The 21,921-nt window shown below is 53.1% G+C and overlaps 6 protein-coding genes across 6 annotated transcripts; 1 reads left to right on the plus strand and 5 right to left on the minus strand.

Annotated features, from left to right (window-relative positions):
* Positions 1 to 611: 611 nt before the first annotated feature.
* Positions 612 to 1,970, minus strand: EsH8_IV_001091 (NADH:flavin oxidoreductase/NADH oxidase family protein; the record flags this gene model as incomplete). Its single annotated transcript, XM_083265981.1, has 1 exon — positions 612 to 1,970. One exon carries the CDS (start codon positions 1,968 to 1,970, stop codon positions 612 to 614), a length of 1,359 nt encoding a protein of 452 aa, XP_083124876.1.
* Positions 1,971 to 4,151: 2,181 nt separating this feature from the next.
* On the minus strand, positions 4,152 to 7,508 carry EsH8_IV_001092 (Ran GTPase-binding protein LOS1; the record flags this gene model as incomplete). The annotated part of the gene is made up of 3 exons (XM_083265982.1): positions 4,152 to 5,671; positions 5,722 to 7,261; positions 7,497 to 7,508. The coding sequence occupies 3 exons, from the start codon at positions 7,506 to 7,508 to the stop codon at positions 4,152 to 4,154; spliced, it is 3,072 nt and encodes a 1,023-aa protein (XP_083124877.1).
* A 1,620-nt stretch (positions 7,509 to 9,128) lies between these two features.
* Positions 9,129 to 11,090, minus strand: EsH8_IV_001093 (uncharacterized protein; the record flags this gene model as incomplete). Its single annotated transcript, XM_083265983.1, has 3 exons — positions 9,129 to 10,240; positions 10,291 to 10,643; positions 10,696 to 11,090. 3 exons carry the CDS (start codon positions 11,088 to 11,090, stop codon positions 9,129 to 9,131), a joined length of 1,860 nt encoding a protein of 619 aa, XP_083124878.1.
* Positions 11,091 to 13,154: 2,064 nt separating this feature from the next.
* Positions 13,155 to 14,137, plus strand: EsH8_IV_001094 (1-acylglycerol-3-phosphate O-acyltransferase SLC1; the record flags this gene model as incomplete). The annotated part of the gene is made up of 2 exons (XM_083265984.1): positions 13,155 to 13,872; positions 13,941 to 14,137. The coding sequence occupies 2 exons, from the start codon at positions 13,155 to 13,157 to the stop codon at positions 14,135 to 14,137; spliced, it is 915 nt and encodes a 304-aa protein (XP_083124879.1).
* A 772-nt stretch (positions 14,138 to 14,909) lies between these two features.
* EsH8_IV_001095 (uncharacterized protein) lies at positions 14,910 to 16,346 on the minus strand (the record flags this gene model as incomplete). The annotated part of the gene is made up of 2 exons (XM_083265985.1): positions 14,910 to 16,221; positions 16,327 to 16,346. 2 exons carry the CDS (start codon positions 16,344 to 16,346, stop codon positions 14,910 to 14,912), a joined length of 1,332 nt encoding a protein of 443 aa, XP_083124880.1.
* Positions 16,347 to 18,143: 1,797 nt separating this feature from the next.
* EsH8_IV_001096 (uncharacterized protein) lies at positions 18,144 to 18,930 on the minus strand (the record flags this gene model as incomplete). The annotated part of the gene is made up of 5 exons (XM_083265986.1): positions 18,144 to 18,176; positions 18,232 to 18,410; positions 18,479 to 18,632; positions 18,743 to 18,772; positions 18,829 to 18,930. 5 exons carry the CDS (start codon positions 18,928 to 18,930, stop codon positions 18,144 to 18,146), a joined length of 498 nt encoding a protein of 165 aa, XP_083124881.1.
* Between the last annotated feature and the right edge of the window lie 2,991 nt (positions 18,931 to 21,921).

Raw genomic sequence — 21,921 nt, forward strand, 5'->3', positions numbered from 1 at the left:
CTCAACTGGCTGTTGATACTGTCTTGAAATAACGCAACTTACAAGATCACTAGATTCAATTGTCGCGATGAACTCTGGCAAACAGGAGTCACGGGAGGATCGTTGACAAGCTTCAGGAGCGACGATTCTAGCCTGCCTTGGAAGCCTCTTCAAAAATGGACATCGACGAACCTCGACGGCGCCTCGGGGCCATGTCACACGCGTCTGTCTCGGTGACTGGTAAAGATATGTCGAAGACAGGGAGCGCCTCTGATGACTCTTCAGCAAGCCAGCTCCAAAAAACCGGGCAGCATACCGTCTTTCATGGTCACACAAGAGAGGTTTCAGCCCCAAGGTCTCACAAACTTGATCTGCGAAACAAACAGCTGCTCACTGCTACTGATTCTCGCAAGAGACCTCAACAGGCACCCGCGTTCTATTGCTTTGAATTTATGATTATATGGTTACGAAACAATGATTACTTGTTTACACACAACGCCTCGTCTGCCGAACGCGCGGCCCATCACAACCAGGTCTGCCCTCGTTCTGGCCTAGTGACTATTGCTTCGTGTCACAATTGCAAACTCTTCGTATTTGTCAGATGGACATAACTGAAAGGGCACTTCGATACCTCACAACTTAGCCCGAAAAGCTTTAGCATATGGAAATACAGGAACCGACTCGAGCTTCGCGAACCCGTACAACTCACCCTTGCTCTCGGCTACACGAGCAGTCCAAGCAGCGACATCCTTCATGAGACCGTCCGTCGACTTCTGGTCTGATGGGTCTAATGGCTCCTCGTTACGGCCCATCTGCCGCATCTGCGCCCCTGATAGCACAACCCCGAGACCGAAGTCCTGCTCGTCTAGCAAAGGCTTGATACAACTCTTGATGCCATTTTCGAATATCTCCTTTGGCAACCTCGGTTCTGTGCAAGCCGGCCGACCAATGCCAACGCCGTCGAGTCCAGACTGCAAGATGTCGACCATCGCGCCGACCGAGCGAACCCCGCCCGTGACGAAGGTCTTGGTTTTCGCCACATGAGGCACAATCTTTTCCGCGAACTCGAGGAAGAAGGCCTCGCGGGCACGTGTACTTTCTCGCCGATGGTGCCACGCGGAGTGCTCATATGTACCACCACTCAGTTCAACAAAGTCAAACCTGTGTTTTTCTAGAAGCTGGCAAAGCTCTGTGGCCTCCTCGGTCGTGAAGCCGGACTCCTGGAACTCGACGCTGTTGATCTTGATACCTAGAACGAAACCAGGACCTGTTTGCGCCCTGATATCGTCGGCGATGTCAGTGATGAGCCGCGCGCGATTTCGCAAGGGGCCGCCATAGGTGTCATCTCTTATATTCGTCGTTTGTGACAGGAACTGCGCCAGGAGATAACCATGAGCGCCGTGGAGCTGGATACCGTCAAATCCGGCCTTCTCGAGATACACAGCACAGTGGACAAAGCCGTCCTTCAGCTGCTGAATCTCGTTTGCCGTTGCCGCATGAGGCTTGTTGAACTTCATGCCCCAGAAGTCCTTCAGCAGCTGCACGTCAGATGCCGAGACGGGGTCCGGCTGGATGTCGCTAATGACTTGACGCCCGGGGTGATTGATCTGTCCTAGTAATAGGGAACCGCCAGCCTTTCCTGCGGCAGCTACGCGACGCCACGCCTCGAAGCGGTCGTCGCCCGCCACTGGCTTGTTGCTGAGGGAGATGATAGGATTTCCAGGAGCTTCGAGGTGTGCGGGGTCAATGAGGATATTTCCAGACAGTAAAATTCCCCAGCCGGCGTTGCCCCAGTTGCGATAGAGGTTGATCAGCTCTTCGGTAGGAACGCCGCGCATGGAGACATTGGAGATGTCCCAGGTGCACATGCGCTCTGTCATGGCACCCTTCATGAAGCGGTTGGGGGCGACGGACGTCGAGAAGGGAAATTCTAATGGCCGAGCCAGGGGTGCCGGGTCAGCGTCTTGTCGACCGGGGTATCGGTTAGGCATCTTGATGTTGTGACTTTGCCCAACCAGTTATTTCAGGTCGAAAGCGAGCGGAACAGAAGTGAGGCTTGGCTTAAAGTAGCTTCGGATTCAGACTGATACCTACTGAGACGAATGGTAGCGAATAATGAAGAAAAAAGAGACAGGTCACTGATTTCAAGGTGGCATATGATATCTAGATATGGGACGGGCGAACGACTAGAGAGGGGTTCGATGGCGATGGTGGATCTGGGTCTACAGTGCGTCCCCTCGAATCCTCTATGAAAGGGTGGTTATACCTGGCCCTCTTTTCGTCCCATTTCTAGTTGACGGCCACGTTTAGCTGTATTTCGAGTGAGGAGCAAGCTGGCACCCAAGTTGGAGATGCCTCGGGCTGTTCCCACTCCACTACCGGGATAGTGGAGATCGAACGAACATCGGCCACAAGTGTTGCGGGCCGGCCCAGGGGTTGCGAGTTGCCACTTGTGACGTTTGCGTGTCACCGCCCTTTGCTCGTTCTGCGACCCATGTCTCTCGACGGACTAACAGTCTTTGACCGCAACCTGAAAGTTGGGGACGAGGGTCGCAAGGGAAATGCCCACCAAGGCAGAAGACGTAGTTGGGTTGGCTGTGCGACCGCTCGACGATAAAGCTCTGCCTGTCCCAGCCTCAATTTGACCAAAGAATATCCGATACGACATTCGTCTCTGCCCTGCTGCCATGTATACGTGTTCGGCGTTAATCTCATATGTGTTGGATCCTTAAAAACATGCGTGACCTTGCCTGTATGTACTTGGGGATTTTATTAGAGAGTCGATTATAAGTCGACGGGAAGGAAGCCAGGTCGAGTAGCACTGTAAACTTGACAACATGCGAAAAGACGCCCACTTGTTAGGCTGGGAAGGGGCCTGCTTGATGTCTTCTTCGTCGCTTTCTCGCACGCCTAGAGGTCATCCAGTCGTTATACCCCGGTGATCGACAAATGTTTGTGGGATTACGGATAGCTTTAAGAAGCCGCGGTTTCTGGCATTTGAGATTCGAGGTGTGTAGGTAGTCACGGTATAATATACTCACAACTGCCCGTCATAATATATATCCTCCCCCCCCCCCCCTCTCTCCTTCTACAAGGGTGTAATAAAGAACACTCTCCTTGTCAGCTAGCTTACGACTCCGGGGTTTGAGACGCACATCAAAGCCGCGGTGCAATGAGGATGTTGATTCTTATCGGAAAGCGCCGCGGCTAGCCAGATCTGTCAGAGCAGCCTCATCCATTTGCACCAGGCTGCCTGCGTTGCTGAAAAAGAGCATCCCTTCTCTTTAAATTTATTTTACGCAGCTGTTTTCTTTTTCTTTTTCGGAATTGTTTTCACCCGGGCAATGACGTTTTCCAGAAGGTGAGCAGGAGAAAAAAAACAGAGTATATCGTGTCACCAAAATTTCCCACCGTACAAGATAATTAATGATTGCGCTGTAAGGGTCTTGTATGAAGTAGAATAAAATAAAGATTGCAACCGCTTGTCTTCTGCCCCCCCTTGGAACCCCCCATACCAGATCCGTACACGGGCACGCCTTCATAGTCCACGCCCCGGTCGGCCAACATACCCCCTATCCCCAAGCGGGAGCCGCAAAGAGAGCCGCGTTGGGCGAAGGTGGGTGGGCTGGCTACCCAAGGTGACAACTAGCGATGGGAGATGAAGAATGTCCAGAGCCGTGAGCCAGGTGCTGCTCATGGCGACAGCTCGTCCTCGGCTGCCCGTGATTCATTAGGCGGAGTTAATCAAAGGCGACCGGCAGTGAGAATGGGCGACAGACCGCCAGCGTCGAATGCTTCAGGTGCGCTGTATAGGAGAAGAAACGCAAGCCGGTCTGTGTCGACGAGGGGAAGGGGTGGGGGAACAGTTTAAAGGGCGTCAAAGCAAGTCAAGAAAGCTATTATTGGTATAGTGCAACAACGCCGGCGACGAATAACAAAGGCATACGAGAAGGTGACTTTTTCATAAAAGCTCACGTATACAATAAGACACTCGGTGAGAACATGCTTCTTTTTGTCATTTGTCGTTTAATCTCTAATGCCTCCCTTAAACTCCAAGGCGATGCGGCCAGTGGATATGTAAACAAAGAAAAGTGGCCAAGACGAGATCCGGATTTCCCTCCCAAAACCTTCCTCCATCCATACGCTTAATACCTCCCGCTTACATTCAGTTCCTATCTACGGCTCTTCAAAAGCCCTTGCAAATAACTCGAGAACCCCTTCCGGTCCATAGATGTCGACATGGATTGGAGGAATTCGGCACCGTCAATGCCCAGGTGAGGGAACAATGATGACTGGAGGTGCTGAATAAACATCTCTCCGGTCTTGATATAGATGGCCTGCTCGAGGCCGGCGATTTCATTGAGAACCTGCTTACTTTGCGCGTCATTATGCGGTCTGAAGTTGGGGTCCTGGAAGACCTCCCAGCAGAGCGGGTGGAAGCGGTCGATCATAAACCGATCAAAGCCAGGGATGCTCGGGTTGGCCGACCCGGTCGGAGCAGACGGTGTTTCTGAGATCTTGGCCACGTCCGGACCACCCCAGACGACGACCATGCGCGACAACACGCTGAAGGCCAGTCGGCTAGGACCGATGTTCTCCGCCACCAGGGTTCTTCCCAGGGTGAGGATGGAGTTGATCAGCGACTCAAAGAAGGATTGGTTGGCCTCGCTGATGAAGACCGACTGCAACTCGTTGTTCAAGATGACCAATAGGAAGGACAGATACTCCCTGCGCAGCTCCCCAAGCTGGATCTCGTCGTCGGTGCCAGTGACTGGTTCGGAGAGACCGGCAAAGATCCTCTGCAGCAAGGGGGTGAGCAGCATATTCAAGACATTAAAAATCTCGGCCTTGAAGCCGTACACAATCTGGTCAAGAAGTCGCAAGAACATGGCCATTTCGTCTTTCGAAGAGCTTTGAGACAGAAATCCTTCGATCCACTGGGGAAGCTGGGGCAGAACAGCAGATCCGAGGACACCGAGTAGCTTCGAGAAGGCGGCACGGCAAGCGGTACGGATATCAGCAGAGCTATTCAACTCTCTCAGAGCAATCAATATGGCCTCGGCAGCTCTAGAGAACTCGTCGGAAACGAGCTTGTCTGGAGGAGGCCGTTGTTGGGTCGAAGTGCTTCCGGGCGTCCAGTCCGAGAACCCGTGGGCAAGGACGCCCAAAGCCAAGATGATGTGGTGGATTTGGAGGATGGCTTGGGCGTCGCCGGCCTTTGCCTTGGGCAGGTGGGCTTCCATGTCGCTGAACAAAGGATTCAGTACAAGCCGGGCATAGTAAGCCTGCTTGTCTGCCGGGGTGCTTCCGGTCGACGCAATGCAACCAATCGCCTCGAACAGGTAGAGTTGACTTGTGAACAGGGCATCGGCAGAGTGGTCGGATTCGTCCGAAGACATGTCGTCATCTCCGTTGTTCTCGGAGACTTCGGCCTTGATGGGGAGGAGGTCGCTAATGGACTGGATAACAGTTTCGGCAACATTGCCAACCTGGGCCCTGAGAAACTTGACAAATCTCTGGAAGAGGTACCATGACCGCGTCTTGATACGAACGTGATCGTGATGTACCAGTCGCACGAAATTTTCAAGCACCTGCGGGATGTACTCTTGGCGAGCATCGAACACCTGCCAATATCTGACACAGATCTCCATGTACTGGAGAAGAATGGCAGGGTGGGGGAAGTTGGCAATTCCTGTCAAGAGTTAGATATTCCCAGATACGATAAAAGGATTGTCCACCTACCGGACTCGACCATCTTGGTTACCATGATGGTCAATCGTTCGGTTGCTGTGCTCGACGGCTGGCTCTTGGTGCCTAGCCCCTGGTTCGGCAGCGCAAGCTCACCAAACAAATACATCTCGTGAAGCGCCAAATCAAGGTCTCTCCAGTCCATCTGAGACCCTTGCTGGTCAAGCGTGCTGAAGGTCTGGGAAACGAGGTTGCTCAACACATCGATATAAAGCTCCTGGTCGACGGCGGCAACAGTCTTTTGAAGGACCTGCAGTCGCTTGCGCAACTCCTGAAACTCGGCCTCGTCTGTCTGCTCATCTTCGTCGCCCCAGTTTGATGTCTCATCATAGCGCATCTTCATGATGATGGCGTTGAGGATGGGCGGGAGCATCTCCTTGTAAGAAGTAGGGAGGTTGGCGCCGACCTTTCGCAGGAGCGTGAGAAGATCGGTGAGCGAGGGAATGACAGTCGAGCAGACCTCGTCATACTCGTCGGAGAAGAATCGAAGGAGGAACGGAAGGAAGTCGTGAAGATGTTGCTCCGACTTGGCTCGGGTATCGTCGCCGGCTTGACCATCCTCCAAGGCCCGCACAATGTCGGCCATGACAGTGTTGACCAGCTTCGCGACCGCTTCGGCGAGATCGGTGTCGTATTGGGGCGTGGACTTAAGGGCGCTAAGAGGGGCGCTGGCGATGAGTTGGGCCACGATATCGCGCAGGTTGAGGAAGGCAACCAGCTCCATCTTCTCCGGCCCCCTCATTTTCTTGCCCGCAATCTCGGTGAGGGTGTCGATGGCAGCATCCCTGACCTTGTCTTCGCTGCCCGAGTTGTTTGTCCGGCCGACAACGGGTAGTAGCAGGTTGAGCATTTCTTGGTTTACAATCAAGGAAATGTCCATCCAGCTGATCCACTTGCCAATAACCTTTAGGATCATCTCGACGATGTTGTCATTCTGACCCGAGTACTGTGCCAGCAAGTCCTTCCAGGACTGGGCGACCTTTTGGACGTCGCGCGCCCGCAGTTGATCCTTCAAGTCCGTGTTACGCTTCGCATCGTTGCTGTTGCGCGTCAACAGCATATCGGCAATCTCGTCGTGGATCGAGCCGAGGATTCGCAAGTAAAGTACGACACCGGCCGTGTTGTTGGGGCTGCTGGCAATGGCCAGGAAGTCGTCGATGAATGAGTCCCAGCCATCGTTGTACAGAAAGACAAACAGATAGGTCAGGGTCTGGGACAGCTTGTTTTGCAAGTGAGGCGGGTCAACCTGGTCTTGCAGGTTTTGGCCGTATGTGTTGCGGACGTATTCGAGGAGGGTATCCTTCAGCCACGACAGGCTGCCACGATCGAGGCCCTGGGTATGGACAGCATAGTTGACCACTTCTAAGCAGAAGAGACGAACGACTTCGGAGGGTCTCTGAGTCCTTGTGAAGAGGGTGGTGCAGACTTGCCAGCCCTGGGGGTCGGCTCGCAGTTGGTTCAGGTAATCGAAGGCTTGTTGCTTGAAGTTCTGGTTGCTGGTGGGGTTGAAAGCGGCCTCAACGGCGTTCTCGATCTGTGTCACGCTGGGTCAGCACCTGCTACGATGCATGGCGACTTGGTCTCTCGCATATAGTCATGGAGTAAGCCCCCATTGCCGTGGCAGACTTGGTCAACAAATTCGACCGGAGGAGGTGGCCTATGCAGGGGGGCGGTGTGATGGGTGACGATGATGATAGAAATGGCGGGGCAAGGCCGACAATTTTGTGCAGCCCAGCCCGCACGGTAATCGCAAAGCGCTGCAAACGTACCTGAGCGTCCATGTTCAAGAGGGTATGGCCCAGAGAGAGAGAGGTAGTAGAAATAAAAAATATATCAACGGAGCTTTAATGTGGAAAAAAAAAAAGTGACTGGGTTTTCGGGTTCGAAATGCTGCTATAATCCTGGCAGCCCTCCAAGCTGTGCATTCAGCATTCTTGCTTGACGTAAAAGCGGCGACGTAGCTCTACCGAAGACTCATGGCCCGGTTCGATTCGATAGGCAGAAGAGGTGGGATCGGGTAGGTTGGGAATGTACACACGAAGAGTACTTCGGCAAAAGAAAGGCAAGGGCGAGAGGGAGAGAGAGAGAGAGTCGGGTGGGTGCAGCGAGGAGAGTCGAGGTATCGATATTGGAAGCGATCGTAGGTTGGTCTCTCAGGAATGGCGGGAGGAGAGAAGGGAAAAGTCGGCGGTGCAAGGCTGAGGGGATATCACAGTAGAGTAGAGGTGGCAGGTGGTGTCGGTCGCCTTTGTGTTTTTTCGCCATTCACAATACCAAATGTCGGTGCAGTGTGCAGTCTCGTGCACAAGTGGGGTCGACTCTCTTGGTCTGGTCTCTTTCACAGCATGCCTGTCCACTGTCCGTACTGAAGATCGGGAAGCTAATTTGCCAGGAGGGGCCAATTACACACAGCACTCCCACCCCCATCACACCGTTGCTTCTGCCTTACCGTACAGCGCACCTGCTGTAGGGTACATACATGCTCAAGTATGTAGTCTTATGCTGGGAGGGCGGGGTTCCTGGCTCCATGTTCCCGCCGCCTTCTATTCTTCTCCATTTCCCGGCCAATTATCGGCCAAGTCATCCTTTCTTCCGTCGTAGCATTCGACACGAGCGGGAATTTGCCTTTGCTTCTGCGCCTTTCCACAGCCCACAATCGAAATACCATGGCACAGTAGCGTGCGTCGGCACGGTTCATTCGGTCATGATATCGTACTACACAACACATAGTACAACCTTTTTTTTTTTTTTTTTTTTCAACAATCTGCTGCCCCTCACCCCTCACCCCTCACCCCTCCTTTGACCTTTTCCTACCTGTGTGGTCCTCCTTACTTGGGCAATCCAGGTCAGCCCTATTTCCGTACACTAACAATCTCCTCTCCCGGCTTCTGCTACTTATTGTCTTGTTCCTTGTCGCTTGTGGTTTCCAATCCTGTCTGAGGGACACAGTCGCCGCTTGGGATTAGCCTAGATCACCGATTCCGGCTTATTGAAAAGGGGTCGCCTCGAGAGTCGCAGCCAGTTATCAATATTCTGACATAAGTTGCCAAATTGCAGCCTTACATACATATAGCATTTAGGTTCCAGTAGTACAGTAAACAATAACATTGCAATCGCTCTGTGATATGTGTCGGCAGCTGATGGAACTAGCTCGATGGGCCTCACGGAGGCCTGTAACATAAATAAGGTGGATTCTCAAGCGCTCTTTCATTAAGAAATAAACAAGTCCGACGCCTACTTGAATTTTGAGCCTGACGGAGGGGAAAAAACACGACACTTTAACTAAGTCTATCAGACCGTCAGAGGTGCCGACCCATAGGAAACTCCTTCTCTGCACATGGAAGACAGCCATTGTTTACAAGAAGCCGAAGCTTCGAGTTTCCGTGGAGCGAAGTAAACACTCAGCAAACACGAACCCCACACACCTCCACTCCCTTGCCCTCAATGTATGGCTTCCGGTCAAAATATTTGGCCATAAGCTCCTTGACAAATTCGGCATCTTGCGTGTTCCAGATGTCGAGACCCATGCTCTCTAGTGCATGGCTGTCAACTCGCACAGAACCACGGTCCGACTCGCTATCGGGCCTGAGAGGAACGTCCTCTGCGTCTTGGTCATCTTCGTCATCGTCGTCTTCGTAACGATCGTCCGAGCTCTCCACGATGTCCGCCATCACCGTCAGAACCTGCGCCGTTAGCCGGTGAAAGTAGGCAATCACAGCAAGCTCCGTTCTCGCTTCATCGTCTTCAGGCCCGGTGGATGGCCTGGATGAGACGGATCCGTCCGAGCCACCTACGCCACCGGATACCGAGGACCGGGGTTTTGGAGTCGGCATCGACATGCTCGGTGTGTGGGGTGTTCGGCCCAGGTCTGCCAGTAAGGCGGCGTCATGGGCAGCCTCCTCTTGCTCCTCGCTGCGTGCCTGCTCGCCGGCGCTCGCCCACCACATGAAGCCGCTATATGCCAGCGCCGTCCAACTCAGAGGCTCCACAACCTTGTCTAGAGCCTCGTCGCTCTCAAGACTTGAGGCCGGGAAGGCACCAGTGGTGAGTTTGAAACTCGTCGACGTCTCTGACCGTGGGCTTTCAGCTGTCGCCGGCCTTGGCGTTGTTGCCGTCAGCCTCGCAAGACCAGTCTTTAAAGCACGGAACCGCCTCAAATCCCGCTGTGTTGCTTTCACAGGGGCACCACGGGGGCATTCGACAGTTGGCCAAACCTTGTCCTTTGCATCGGGTGCATAAGGGGGTGGCATGGTAATGAGCATGTCCCAGAGAGTGTCCTTCATGGCCAGGATGCTATCGGTTGTGCAAGCAATCCAACCAGAGCCGGACTCGTCCGCAACGGCGTCATTGCCATCAACCTTCCGGCGCTTCGAAGCCTCAAAATCTTCCACCAAGAAAGGGATATCGTGAACTCCAATCGTGAAGAGCGGTCTGAGACGTTGCGAGGACGACGACGGAGACAATAGCTCCGTCACTGTCTGAGGAATATTGGAAAGTACAGAAATGTTGTATACTAGAAAGACATAAGCACGAACTCATAAGCTGAGGTCTGGATCAACGCACCAAAGTTGCAGATTTCACGCACTGGGGCATGGCACGATATTAGGATGCGTTTCCGCAGTAAGGCTGCCCTGTGGATAGGGAAAATGAGAGGCCCAAAGGTATCCAAGAGTGCCGTCAAGCTCCAGGCCGGGTGGTACGGAGAGAGTCGGTGGCCGGGTGGCAGCAGCGAAGTACCGTCTGATGCAGAGCGGTTCCGGTTGTGATTCGGCTTTTTTGGCTGTACAACCTGGGCGCTGAAACTGACAGAAGGGGATTCCAACGGGGGCCGGTTCTCTTCGGCCCCCTCTCTGGCCTTGTTCTTTTCCCAGTACTCGTCAAGAGGAGTTGTGTTCTTGCGATCCTCGGCGAGTGTGCTAAGCAATAATTAATCAGGGCTATCGCCATGTTGTGGCGATGTGCACTCACGATGCAATATGCTTCAAATTCTCGGCATGTCTCCATGCCCGACCCAGGCGGCCGTAGCTGAGGGGTACCAAGACACCGACGGCTATCATGCGCGCATGGCGCGCCTCCTCCTCATCGCACGGCGTGTTAATAAATGCGCTGAGCCCAGCATGTGCGCCATCATGGACGAAATATATCAAGTCGTCGGGTACTGTATGAAGACCTGACGGCAGACTCTTGTACTCGACAAGCCCCTCGAGCTCGACTCCGGGAGCGGCCTGTTTCCAGACAATGGTGTATCCAGCCTTGACGTCGAAGTCGATAAGGAATAGGGCGGATATGGGAGGAAGTTCGGGTTGCGCGTTGCCTGTCGGCAAGCGAACGGAGAGGGGGGGCTGTTCTCGGCGAGAGGGCATGGTCGTAATCTCAATGATTCGAGGTCATCCTACGGCAGCAAGAGAATGCGCCGATGACCGAGGCGCTGGTCGTAGAGGGGCCGCCTTGGAACGGTGCGAATGGTGTTCGGTTCGGCGATAAACGGCAAGTTGAATCGCTGCTTCTTTGTGATTAGCAATGCGCTTGGCGATTGTCGTGCGATCAAGGTTCCGAAGCTCCTCGCTGTCGGGCGATAGTTACCGATGCCGAGCCCAGACCCCCAGGCGGACGCGCTGGGCCAGAGTGTTAGTCAGCCTGTTATCGTTATCGCTCTATCGATAAGAGACCCCTGCAAGCCGCTCTGGATGCGTGCTCAGGTAATACCTCGACTTTGCGGAATGGACTGGCTGAAAAAGGCTGACAAGATCTGTGACCGCTTCAGCCATGGTAACCACATCTTTAGAATCCAGGCTCTTGGATTCCCAAGTGTCTGAGAAAGCCATAATGACATATGGAATAAAAATCAAAAGAGGAGGGCTGGGGAATTTACAATGCTGCCCCAAGTGCTCTGTCCATTGAGCCTCGAGTAAACATTGTTTTTTTTTTTTTTTTTTTTTTTTTTTTACTGCCAGCCGTTACGAGGATCGCGCATCTGAGGACGACGGAGTGTTGTCCCGGAGGACACCACAAATGGTGGTGCAGGAAATATGAGAGTCTCTGGGGAAGAAGCTGAGGTCCTACCACATGCTTTTTGGCGAGGAGGGGGGAGGGGTTCGCCGCCCCACACGCATTTTCTAGCCCCCAGGGAGAAAGGGATCTCGAGAGAGACAGAAATAGAGAGGGAGAGAGTGAGAGAGGGCGAGATAGGTGCGAGGAAGCAAGGCGTTGCCTTGCTGCTGCGTACTGTCAGGCGGCTTGTCATGTCATGCAACTCAGCATTTCACACGTGCCCCATATACACAAGGAATTGTGTAAGCCAATCCTCCTCATTAGTCTCGTCCGATCTTGTCTCGTTCCCCAACCTTTTCCAACCTCCGCTCCAGAGGCCGACTCCCCAAAAGCCATGTCGAGATCCGATGTCTGTCCGTCTGTACCCGCCCCTCTCTTATCAGGTGCCCGCTCGTCCGCCTTCTAGCTTACTATGTAGTACATGGCGTGAGCCTTGGGCCGGACAATGGCATGTGCTAGCGGCCTACCTACCGATGGAACGTCAAATACGATCAGGTTTAGCGCCCACAACGGTCTGAGCCGATCTCTAGCAGCTCATGAAGAAGCCCACGTTCCTCCCGTCCTCAACAGCCGTACATGTAAGTCGGTCACAAAGAGACGGCGCAAGGGGGGGCACAGCCGCACAAGTGCGCGCACCCGTCGGCAAGGGACCGATTTTCCGTGGGGTCAGGAAATGGGCCAATTACTGAATTCTTCCCAACGACCCGAGGGGCATCTCCCCAGAAGAGTCAAGGTCATCCCACCAAAAAAAATTATTATTCACTTGGGACAAGGCCAGACAGGGCACCCCACACCTTCCTTGCCTTCCCTCGACCCTGCTGCCAGTGCGACCCAGTCCCCGTCTGCCATGACCCTGGTCATGGCCCTCCTTTCGCCAATCGAGGTGCTTGCGGTGTGCGTTCTGCCACTTGGCTTCCGGTTTCCACCCTCTTGGGCAAGCTACCTTGCAGTACCTCCTCGTCTGGTCGCCGGCTTCCCACCAACACCGTTCGTTCCCTTGCATCGACGAGTCCCTGCCAACTTCCCTCCCCGAGACAACATACCTTCAACACATTGTGTTTCCGTAACATGTGTCCTCGAAAGCCGTAGCATTCGCCTCTCTTCTCTCCTCTCTCTGCGTGCCGCTGCCATCTTTCCTCCCAAGACCTCGACTTGCCTCGCTTCGCCTCGCCCTTGTGACGATCCTTCGTTCCACAGCCTCAACCCCGCGTTGGAAGCTTCCTCAACCATCAGCCCTTGAGGCGCGCGCCCCCTTCCCCCCCAAAGAAGCTTAACGCCCGCCATCTCGACTCTTGTCCCCTATCCCCCAGCTTCCGCGCGCCTGTATCTTTTTACGCCAGCCGCCACCGCACCTATCCGGCGCACCAGCAGCAGTCATGTCGGCTTTCCTGGGCTACATCTACTCCTTCTTGAAGGGTTATGTTGCCCTCATCGTCGCCCTCTACATGCTGTCCTTCGTCGTCCCCAAGGCTGCCTTTGGCGCCCGCGTCCTCGCCTCCTACATCTCGCTCATGATCGCCGCCTTCTACGGCGTCTGGGCCTCCATCTTCCTGCGCCTCGTTGGCAACCCGGGCATCTCACAATGGACCGCCGGGAGACTTTTCTACTACTTGATGGCCCTCACCACGGGCGTGACCTTTGAGGTCGTCGACCCTAAGGACATCCTCGGTACCACGCGCCCGGCCATCTTCGTCGGCAACCATCAGACCGAGCTCGATGTCCTGATGCTGGGCACCATGTTCCCCAAGTACTGCAGCGTTACCGCCAAGGCCTCGCTCAAGAAGACGCCCGTCCTGGGATGGTTCATGGCCTTGAGCGGTTCCATCTTCATCGACCGCAAGAATGCCAAGGATGCCAGGGATGTCATGTCCGGTGCCGCGGAAGAGATCCGCAAGAGGAAGCAGAGCGTCTACATGTTCCCTGAGGGCACTCGCAGCTACGCCAAGGACCCTGTCTTGCTACCCTTCAAGAAGGGTGCCTTCCACCTCGCCGTGCAGGCCGGCGTGCCCATCGTCCCCTGCGTCGTCGCCAACTACAGCCACGTCCTCTGGCTCAAGGGCCTCGTCTTCAACTCCGGAAAGATCCCCGTGAAGGGTAAGTCACTGATTCCCGTGCCGCTCCAGTATGCGATGTGGCATGCGCTGACCTGAAATCTTGCGCAGTCTTGGACCCTATCCCCACCACTGGCCTGACCGCCGCCGACGTCGACGAGCTCACCCGCAAAACCCGAGACCTGATGATGGAGGAGCTTATTACCCTATCCGAGAAGGCCCAAGGCAGGCCCATGAGGGTCGCCCACGACGTCACCTCTGCAAAGGCCACCGGATCCGACGTCACAGATACCGTCTCGGCTCTGTAAAGGCAGAGGGCCACATTGCCAAACCAGACACCACGCTGGAACCTCCTCCCGACAGGGGCGGTATCTCCGAACGACGACGTAAAACTCTCAATAAGACAGGGTTTGATGGCAACATCTCCATCACAGGGCTTTAAACAGCAAGTCTGCATGGTTGGGTATAGGTAGGGTAGATTCGGGAGGGGGCATTTGTTGATACCCTATAGACCGAAAGCACTTGCATTTCTCTCTCCGCTCTATTGGCCTTCATTTGGCCCACGAGCTTGAGGAACTAGACGTTCGGCATGACATGTAGATGAATACGGCGTGCAGGCAGCATATTCCCTTTTTTCACTTTTTCATTCAAAGGTGCAATGATATTCGAATTGTTTTGCAGCTTTTATTAGTAAGAAAGACATGATCGGATTGGCTGTTGCTCAAACATTATGCTACTCCAAGGGTGCATGTGTGCCTACGTTATTACGATTACAAACAGTAGGCCGCACAGGTTATGTCAAACCGATCTCGCCAGTTCTCTCTTGCAAGTCTGTTCTGGATGGGACAATACTTTCGCCCACTTGGTCCTGGAAATGGCAACGTCAAGTTGTGCAGGGCCTCGATTACCGTCACACTGGCACGAGGGATGATGTAAGAGGACTATGTGCGTCGTGGGAGTAGTGATAAAAACAATATATTCAACTTGCGTCTCCCCTAACCCATGCTTCTTGTATCATAATCTTATAGCCCTGCTCTTCCAACGATATGCCGCTTTCAAACTATTGACTCTTGCCAAGTTTCAGACGTCAGAAGAGACCTGTGTCAAGTCGGTATTGATGATCAAGTCGTCTTTTCCCTTCAAATGCATTACAATGGTGAGCCCCTCAACGCCCAGCTCATCCTCATTGTCCTGATTGACGTTGACTCCAACGTCAACAAGCCCCGGGGTGTCGTGGCGTTCTCGGGACACGATCTCTGCCTTCAACTGCCGCACCTCAGCCGTGAGATTCAAATACCGCTCCTTCCAGGAGCAAGCATGGTTTGGTGGCATGATGGGCAATGGGCTGAAGACCTCGACCTCGTTGTGGGACTTATAAGATGGTTCTTGAGTGTCCTGGGCAGTTCTGTTGAGACCAGTCTCGATGGCTGCAAGTGTTTTTGATGTTGCATGGGTTGCCTCTATTGTCCGAGAAACCTGAGTGACGGCCTCTGACTCAACTTTCATCGTTGTCGACGTTCTTGAGCTCGATCTCTGGGAGGTTGACACTCGAACCTCTTCAAGGCGCTTCTGCCTCGGTTGGTTTGAGTGAGTGCCTCTATGTACTTCCTGCATGGCTGAGTCGACATCATCCGCAGACCTCATACCAAAGCCTGAGCTCGTGCCCACCTCGCGAACAAAAGGCGGCGAAGGCGGAGGTGTCTCGTGGCGACACGACATGCAAGTGTCAGCTCGCTTGCGATCGCCATGATGTGGATCGCTATCACGGCGTTCCTCCGAAGAGCCTGTATCCAAGGCTGGGACTTTTCGAAGTTGTGATCTCCACGATTCAACATCAGTGAGCTTTCGTTCTTGAGCTTGCTGTGACATATTATCCTCTTTTTGGACCCGGCGCAACGGTCTCTTCAGCCAAGGCAGAGGCTCTTTTCCGGCTTCAACCGCTGTTTGCTTGGTTACTTTCTTTAATTTCGGCCACTGAATGTCTGGCTCGCTCTTTGGAGAACCATACTGTTCGGGTTGGCCCTGGGCCAACTGGCTGCTACTTGTCGCGCTGTGAAGTGATTCCACGGATTCTGATGGAGCAACGGCCTCTGGGCCAAAACTTGCAACAGTAGGGCCTTGCTCACTCGAGTCTTTCATCCGGGGCGCTCTCTTGTTTTGCATGACAGTCAATCTGCTTCTGGTGTGGTCTGGTGTCTGGCCTGGACTTCTTAACCACGATGGAGAACGAGAAAGTTGCGCTCCGGGGCCCATGGGTGCAGGATCTGACTCTCTTTTCTTGATCGGGTCGACGTCAAAGGACTGCGACCTTTCCAACTCGTGGTCTTGCTGGGCCTTGTTGCGTTCATCGTTTTCAGACATTACCATATCGAGGCTGACCAGCTTCCCGCGGCTGTCAGCGTGGGAGAACGTATGTTCCAAATGGCTTGTAGTCATATTCGGCGGTCCCAAGGCATTGTGTTGACTGTGGTCGGGGGTCTCTTCAGTCGTAACTGACCCTGCAGCGAGATGCTCCATGATGTGTTGGGTACGCCTGAGGTCTTCGGCGTGGTGATACATTTCATCAATCTTTCTCTGAACTGGGTCTGTCAGTGCAGGATGGGACTGCAAAGGGCCCAAGTCAGTTTCTTGCTCCGGAGCAGCCTGCTTTTCCACGATACACGCGATACTGTGTCGGCTCGAATGATGTCCAGCATGAGTGGTATTACATCTGGAATTCTCGTAGTCCCCGTGTGTTTCCACAATAGCCAGATCCGTTTGCTTGGGCACGCAATCCGAATGTTTCGATGCTTGGCCTGCGCGAGCAGTTGCATCAGTGACCTGTGGCTCAACAATGGCAATCTTTGTCATTCTGTCTGCGAGGATGAAGGGGTTATTCTTGAGAGCGACTGTTGTGGCCGTAGGACTTTGATTCTTCTTGCACACCTCCGTCGTCTCTAGACTGGATGAAGCTCGATACTGCTCTTGAACCATGTGCTGCTCGATTGCCTCAATGCTCTGTTCCGTACTTTCCGTATGCCCTATGTCGAGTGATTCCTCGTCGTCTGGTATCTCACTTGCGCATTGCGGGCATACTGCATGACCACATGTAGTGCAAACCGTCCGAGAAGTGACCTCAGCTCCACATGAGTGGCACACATTAGAGATATATTTGGGAATGCTGCTGGTCCCATCCTGGTTGCGCGAGAGGTCCTCTCCTTCGTCATCAGAGAGCCATCCGGACGGGCGAGTGATGCCGAATTCTTCAAAAATGTCCCGAGCATCACGTCGTCGAACCGTTGAAGTGGTGAGCTCGGTTCCATGAGAGTGTACCGAGGATGCCGAGTGGTTGGAGGAGAGACGGTACGCTTCCGGGCGCGATAACAACCGCGTTGAAACCGCATGCTGTAGGGGAAGCTGATTATGTGATTTGATGGGCTTTGACCGGAGCCGCCCGGTTGAGGCGGTCTGCCGAAGGTGCAAGGGATCCAATTTGGTTGTCCGCGGAGGTGTCAGGTAGGCTGACTGCTGCGGACGCAAAATCGACGTCACGTCTTGCTTGTGGCTCTGGGTTTCACCTTCTGGTTCCCAGCCTAAAAACGAATGATCTTGAGGAGGCGATTGGGGTTCTTCGATCAGCGTGTTGCGTGTTGCAGGCCTTGCGAAGACTTTGTTGGTCCGTTGACCCTAGCCGAACCAAGTACTCTCGCGTTCTCTGGCGTCCGGCGGCGATGGCTTGCGGCCTGTCATGCGAGTGGAAGGTTGTCTCGCAAACTTCAGACGTCTGGCAGACACGATGCCATCCGGGATGTTACCGTCACTGGGTTGCGTAGCGACAACGTCGCCAAATGCTGGCTGGTGGTCGGCAACGAAGGGGTCATCCATGTCAAAAGACAATGGGGAGTGATAGTGAGATGCTATATGAAGTTGGAATAAGCGTAACACTGTATTATAACGGATGGGTCGTGGGGAGTTCAGAAACGATGCTCCGTGGCGAACGATGCGGAACGTTACCTAGGGAAGAGGATTTGCCTCAGGAGAGGCCAGGGTAAAGACATTTTGGGGTATTCAGAAGCCAGGCAGGGGCGGCCACTCGGAAATGGGACAGAGCCGACCCTATCTCCATGTTTCGGCAGCTTCGACTTATGGCTTGACGGAAGGATCGTCCGACCCAAGACGTAAAATGCACAGCAAGCACACAGGGCGAATTTTGTCAGAGCTGGAAGTAACGCTGGACACGTCGCAAGTGGGATTCAATTATGCGATGTTAGATGAGTTAGGGAATCCGAGTCTTTGATGTACAACGTCATTTCTCCGACGACCTTCTTCAACACTCTATTTCAGGACAGCCTGCAGGCTCTCGAGGACCTAGGAACGACAATTAGCATTTCTGTAACACAGCTTCTCGCCCAAGAAGACTAACCTCCAACTCGATCTTGGCCTCGGCGATATCCTGCTCGCTTCCGCTGCCGCTGGCAACCTTCTGTGCCTCGACAATCTGGGCCTTGACAGCCTCAGCGCTGAAATCCTCAAGGGGGTATCCCTCGGTGGCGTTGATGCTAAGGACGGAGTTGGGCTGAACAACAGCGAAACCGCCAGACACTGCAGATAACCCGTGTCAGTTTAGGCTTATTTATGTATCCCTTTAAAGGCTCGGTGCGTGCACGTACGGAAGAACTGCTTGCTGGGGCCGCTCTCCTCGATAACCTCGACCAGACCGGGCTTCAGCTGCTCAATGGAGGCAACGTGGTTGGCGAGGACACCCATCTCGCCGGAGTCGGCGGGGAGGTTGACCTGGACGACATCCTGGGACTTGTAGATGGTCTGTAGTGCGGTAATTAGCTCCGGTTCTTCAATTGGCTGTCCAGTCGCGCCCAATTCCCGTTGTCGAATCGTCTCTTGCTCAATGATCTCGGAAAACATCGAATTCGTACCTGGTGAGGGAGCGACAAGCTCAGCTTGATCTGCAAATCGTCAGCGGAAGTTCGGGGACCGGCTCGGAGGATGCAGCGGTGCTTGCCTTGTCCGGGACGGCATCCGCGTAGGTTCTGCGCTGGAGAGGGGCTCGGATGGCAGCAGGGCGGGCTCGGAGAGCCGCGCGCGCGAGGCGGAGGGAGTTCATGATGGGCTGAGCTGGCAATGGGGATGTGTTGCTGGAGACAGCTCGGGTGAGGTCGCAGGCAGGAATCTTTCGGCTGAGTCCATTCGCGATTCGGCTAGCGGGAGAAACTTTGGTCACGCCGCAGAGCACATGACCGGCAAAGCACGGAGCAGCCTCGTTAGACCCATAACTCTCTTATATAATAATAATAACGCATTGCACAGTATCCACTTCCCAGTGATGATATATGCTATTAAGCGATTGACGACGATATGCTTACAGCGATTTCAATATCTCCTTGCTCAACCACGATATTGGCCAGCTCTGTGTTCGTCCATCACTGACATGTCTCCCATTGCACTTACTCGGGGTTTGTTTTATTTACAGTCCAATTCAATGGGCTCATATTGATCTTACGGTCTCACTCTGTCATGTCCTGGACTTCGGGAAATGTTGCATCGTCTGAGTTCGCGACCCAGCATGTCCATGTTTCCCTGCCGGCAGTTGACCTCCAGCCCTGTGGAAGTATCCTTGGGAATTACTGCTGCCAGTGCATGGTAAACTCCGGTAGCTTCAGTCAAATGAGCTGCGTTGGTATAGATTATGGTTAGTAGCTGTGACTAAATTACGATGAAAATTGAAAAAACAGCTCAAACAGCAAACGTGGCGATAGATCTCATTTTTGTGATCGACCCAAGCCCCAAGTAGTGTGTGACAAATACTAAGCAGCCGGTCTAGAAGATTTCTTGTACTGAAGGGCTGTCTGAATAGTGGATTGCTCCGAAACAGAACAAATACGGCATGAGCCCATTCTAGGATCGCTCGAGATTCCATGGGACCCCTGAGACTGCGTCTACATTTTTGTAGGTTTGGAGGATTTTGATAATCTACGGCGCTTGGTCTCTCCGAGGCAGTGGGAGGGTTCTCTCGGGATGTTGAAATTCAGTGACAATAACGAAAGTTGACCTTCACAGCGTGTGACGCATCATTATGAGCTCAAAGAATGCCTCCGTCCCATTATCAGACATTTGAAATATGATCTTATCCACGATATAGTCAACAAGGTTATTGGCAATGATTCACATGTACAACTCCTGGTCTGATACAACGCTCTATCACTGAGACTAGCTTCCACCGCCAGACTGCCGACCTCCACCACGGCAAGAACCATACCGAGACCACATCTGGTCTCTCAACCATTCACTCTGTCGCGAGGTTGCGTGAAATATTATATCTCAACTGGCTCGGCATGAATCTCATGATCTTTCAACACTTGCCGGGCTTTTGTTCCATATTATCAAATCGAGTACATACTGAAATAGAGCCGCCCTCTGACATTATTTGGCATAACGTGTTGTTGAGCATCAAATCCAATACAGATTCAATTCAACTACCCTGTACCCTCGTTCAATGGACCCCTTTTTATTGAAACCCCCTTACCTCTTGTTTGACGAGATGTAGATGCAGGCGTTGGTGGTCTCTTCAGCTATTCACGGCGCCAAGGTCGGTCCCTGACACCGAGCGAGACTTCCTTCTCGTCCAAATTCAATGGGCAAATGTGAGGCTCGATCTTTGATAATAGTTGTTTACCGACTGATTGAACATGGCGGAGCGTTGTTGTGATACGTCCTCGGTGCAATAGAGCCACGGTCCTCCCAGCGAGATTCACTACAAACGAACACCTTGTTTGTAGTTCAACCCTGTGGCCAAAGCTCGGTTTATGATATACTGAGTATCATATCTGTCTGGAGCCTCGGTATTGACAGCAGTACATGCATCGATTGGCAGGGAAATTAAGATCAGTGGAGCCGGCTCTGATAGAGCCCAGATTAAACAGAGGCCCAGATGATCTCGATCTGAACTCAGAAGGGCTTTGTACGAGTTTGATATTTACTTTCTCACTTTGGAACGCATCAAAACCAACGACACCAATTTCGAAAACAGGACGGGTTACCGAAGTTCATAATAGGATAAAACTTGGTAATGGCTGTGAATTGAACTGTATTCAGGCTCGGAAGCGACCGCACAACACAAACAGCCTGGGGGGTAATTGCCAACTCTTGACACAGAGCCTCGAAGAAGAAATCAAAACATTAACAAGTTCGGTGCTCGTAGTTATTTGCTCCAGGTTGCTTCTTAAAACCTCTCCTCTGGGGCAGTTACACAGAGGGGCATCGAGCATCTAAATACCGTCTCGAAGTGGAAAGGCCCAGAGATCGAGTCCAGGAGGACATGCAAGATGTTGGTCAGAGTACCTCAATGGCAACAAGGAGCACGTCTCCAAGTTCACACAAAGTCGAGCTATACACCGATGTAGTTATTCATTACCTACGGCCTATAACCTCACCACACGTCACTTGTGTTTATCACAAGCTGGCCAGCCAGATCACTCAGAATTCACAGCCAGTCGAGGCCGGCAACACTTGCAATGAGAATACCACTTCAGAGTGGCAAAACAACAACATTGGATGTTTCTGACCAACTAAGAATGCTGCAAAGACAAGTACGTCTGTCTCTCTTCGACGACATTGCAACAAGCTTTGCTCTTGGCACTGACCAAGAGGATTCAGCCGCCTCCACCCGCGAATGTACCTCGCAGAGAATGAAGCCCCCCGTCTTACAACGCAGGCGAAGACGCGGAGGCCTTCCCAGGAGACTGACTACTGGGCAATCCGGCACACCGAATTCCCTAACCCCCATCGATGCACTTGCATCGTTTGCCCAATTAACGCCTTCCGCCGAGGGACAACTCCCGAAGACTACCTTCGCTCACATGCAAAGCACCCCCATCCGACACGCCTCGAAAATACCAAGCAGTCCAAGATACGGCTGCCAAAACCTCAGATATCACAGCCCAGCCACAACATCACATATATAATGTCACATGGCCCCGGCGAGTCAGGTCATGCTGATCCATATGCCCAAGTCAATGCCGTGTAAACGAGATATATGACAGAAACCACCGGAAAAAAAAACACAAGATGTGACGATACACAGAAACATCACTTGCAA

This window comes from Colletotrichum jinshuiense, chromosome 4 (genome assembly GCF_051148585.1).
Source record: "Colletotrichum jinshuiense chromosome 4, complete sequence".
Classification (NCBI taxonomy): Eukaryota; Fungi; Ascomycota; class Sordariomycetes; order Glomerellales; family Glomerellaceae; genus Colletotrichum; species Colletotrichum jinshuiense.